At 62.1% G+C, this 2,384-nt stretch overlaps 1 protein-coding gene across 2 annotated transcripts in view; it reads left to right on the top strand.

The window, feature by feature from the left end:
- Positions 1 to 77: 77 nt before the first annotated feature.
- CCDC17 (coiled-coil domain containing 17) overlaps positions 78 to 2,384 on the top strand; it is an 11,353-nt gene continuing 9,046 nt past the window's right edge. For both annotated transcript variants that reach the window (XR_003566955.1, XM_027837950.1), the window contains exons 1-6: positions 78 to 354; positions 529 to 627; positions 884 to 931; positions 1,309 to 1,405; positions 1,592 to 1,739; positions 1,872 to 1,973. Coding sequence is in view for 1 of the 2 variants with exons in the window: in XM_027837950.1 (XP_027693751.1) it covers positions 151 to 354; positions 529 to 627; positions 884 to 931; positions 1,309 to 1,405; positions 1,592 to 1,739; positions 1,872 to 1,973 (698 nt within the window). In the remaining variant the exon portion in view is untranslated. The remainder of the gene's footprint in view (positions 355 to 528; positions 628 to 883; positions 932 to 1,308; positions 1,406 to 1,591; positions 1,740 to 1,871; positions 1,974 to 2,384) is intronic.

Raw genomic sequence — 2,384 nt, 5'->3', positions numbered from 1 at the left:
GTCTCTGTCTCTCCTGCCTCTGTGTGTCTCTCCTTGTCTCTGTCTCTCTCCTTGCCTCTGTGTGTGTCTCTCCTTGTCTCTGTCTCTGTCCCTCTCTCTCTGCCTCTGTGTGTCTCTCGTTGTCTCTGTCTCTGAGCTGCTGGCACAGAGATGGCAACAGGCCCAGAGGGGCCAGGGGAGCAGGAGACCCCAGGTTTGTTTCCTTGCTCAGCCTGTGACATGGTTTTCCCTTCAAGGACTCTCCGAGACAGTCACGCCTATCGCTTCTGCATTGGCCATCTCACTCCAGGGGTCCCCAGGGGCCGAAGGAAGAGCCCGGCCCAGCCCTCAGCTTCCCTCCCACTGGACAGAGAGGTGAGTGGCAGCCCAGTCAGCCCGCATGGGTCCTCCCATCCCTGTGGCCCCTGATTGGCCGAGAAATGTGGGGAGCGGGTTCCAGCTCCACCTGCCTTCCCAGGACCCCTGACTCCTCCAGGGATGGGATCCAGGCAGGGCCTCGTGGCCCCTCAGCCTGGATCTTGTTTCCAGGGCCGGTCACAGCAGCCTGAGCTTCAACAGGAGACCCCCAGGAAAGCCCCAGGCCAGGGGGAAGCCGGCGGAGCGGCCCTGAAGAGGCTGACGGATGAGGTGCCTGGGAGACGATGCCCCTTCCCCCAACCCGCAGCCCCAGGAGGGTTCTTGAGGGCTCCCCGAGTCTATGTGGGCCTCTGCCTCTGTCAGCTTTGCTCCCTTTGATCTCCATCTCTCCTGTTTCTGTCTGCCTCTGGCGCTCTTCATCTCAGCTCTGTCCCTGTCCTTGTCTCTCGTCCTCAACCCCCGCAGGCCTTCTGCTCTCGGGAGCCCCAGGACAGAACCAACAGGTTCCCCTTTTCCCCTCCCCCAGGTTCAAAGGCTTCGGATGTCTCTGCAAGACATAGCCTCTCCCCAGAAGGTGAGGATCAGAGAATCCTGGCTCTGGAGCAGGAAAGCCCCTTGAGACCAACTCCCATTTTAAAGATGGGGAAACTGAGGCCAGGGAGGTAAAGGGTGTATTTAGGGTCACGTAGCTATTATCTGAGGTGGCATCGGAACTTCGTCGGACTCCAGGTCTAGGGCTCTATTCACCACGTCTGGCTGTCAGTGGACCCTCGGCGAGGGTCCCTGGGGGCGGGGGCCACGACGCCCTGCTGGGAAGGGATGAGCTCGAAGAGCCCCAGGTCCCCAGAAGAGCGTGGCCTGGGGCAGAAGGGCCCTGGGATGCCAGGATCCTCAGTCCCAGGCAGGGAAGGGGGATGCTGCCCTGTCTGGGATAAGTTCTCCCTTCTTCAGGCTACTGCAGGGCCCCGGGCACACCTAGAAGCAGCCTACGCTCGTCGGCTGGCAGAGATCAGAGCCCGAACTCGGAGTCTGGAGAAGCACCGGGAGGGTATGGCTAGGACTGGGGACGTGGAGGGGATAGAGGGGGGACGAAGCCCCCCAGGACTGACCCTCCTGGCCGGCTCTGAGCAGCGGGGAGAAGCCAAGATCCACGCCATTGGTTACCAGGAGAGTCTGGGTCTGGGCTGGAGCTAGGAGGGCTAGCTGCCAGCCGTGCCCTCCTGCCCCCGTGCAGAGATCAGACAGCAGCTTGGGGGTCTGGCTGGGGGCGATGCTGGCAGCAGCGTCCTGGGGCAGGTGATGCTGGCGATCCAGGCCCAGGAGAAGAGGACGCAGCTGGCTCTGGATGCTCTTGGGGAGCGTGTAGAGAAACTGCACGCACGGTGAGCCCCTTTCCCCCTCATCAGGGGTCAAGGCCCAAAAGTGCAGGCCAAAACGTGCTCACAGCGCGGGTGGGGAGAGGGTTGGGGCCTGGCCCACCCCCATAACCCATCCCCCGCTTCCTTCCTTGCCAGGACTCAGCCAGATCTCCCAGCAGTGAGGAAGGAGGATGAAGGGCCCAGCCTCAGCCTCTTAGCCCTACCAGCCAGTCAAGGGGTCTTGACTTCAGAGATTCGGTGAGATAAGAGGCCCGAGAGAGGAGGCCAGGTCTGCTGCTTGTGTCAGGGGTCCCGCAGCGGGCCCGAGGACACACGGCAGGGCTAGGGCAGACCCGGCAAGGAGGAGGCAGGCCTGGGCCCCCCCCCCCCCCACCCTCCCGGCTTTGGAACCAGAGCATCTGGGTGTGAATCCTGTCTTTGCTGCCTGGACGTGGGAGAGGCCCTTCCCCTACCTGGGCTTCAGTTTCCCACCCTATAAACTGAAGGCATTGAACCCAGTGGCCTCTGAGGCCAAGGTCAGGAGCCTTTCCTAGGAACCCAGGCCCCTGAACTCCCAAAGAACATGGATGGGACCCAACTTCCTCCTCGTTGTATTGGTGAAGAAACTGAGGCCCAGAGAGGGGAAGGGGCTGAGAATCACAGAGGCAG

This window comes from Vombatus ursinus, unplaced genomic scaffold (assembly GCF_900497805.2).
Source record: "Vombatus ursinus unplaced genomic scaffold, bare-nosed wombat genome assembly UNPS02014825.1, whole genome shotgun sequence".
Lineage (NCBI taxonomy): Eukaryota > Metazoa > Chordata > Mammalia > Diprotodontia > Vombatidae > Vombatus > Vombatus ursinus.
Note: the sequence above shows the minus strand (reverse complement) of the source record. Positions and strands in the feature narration are given on the sequence as shown.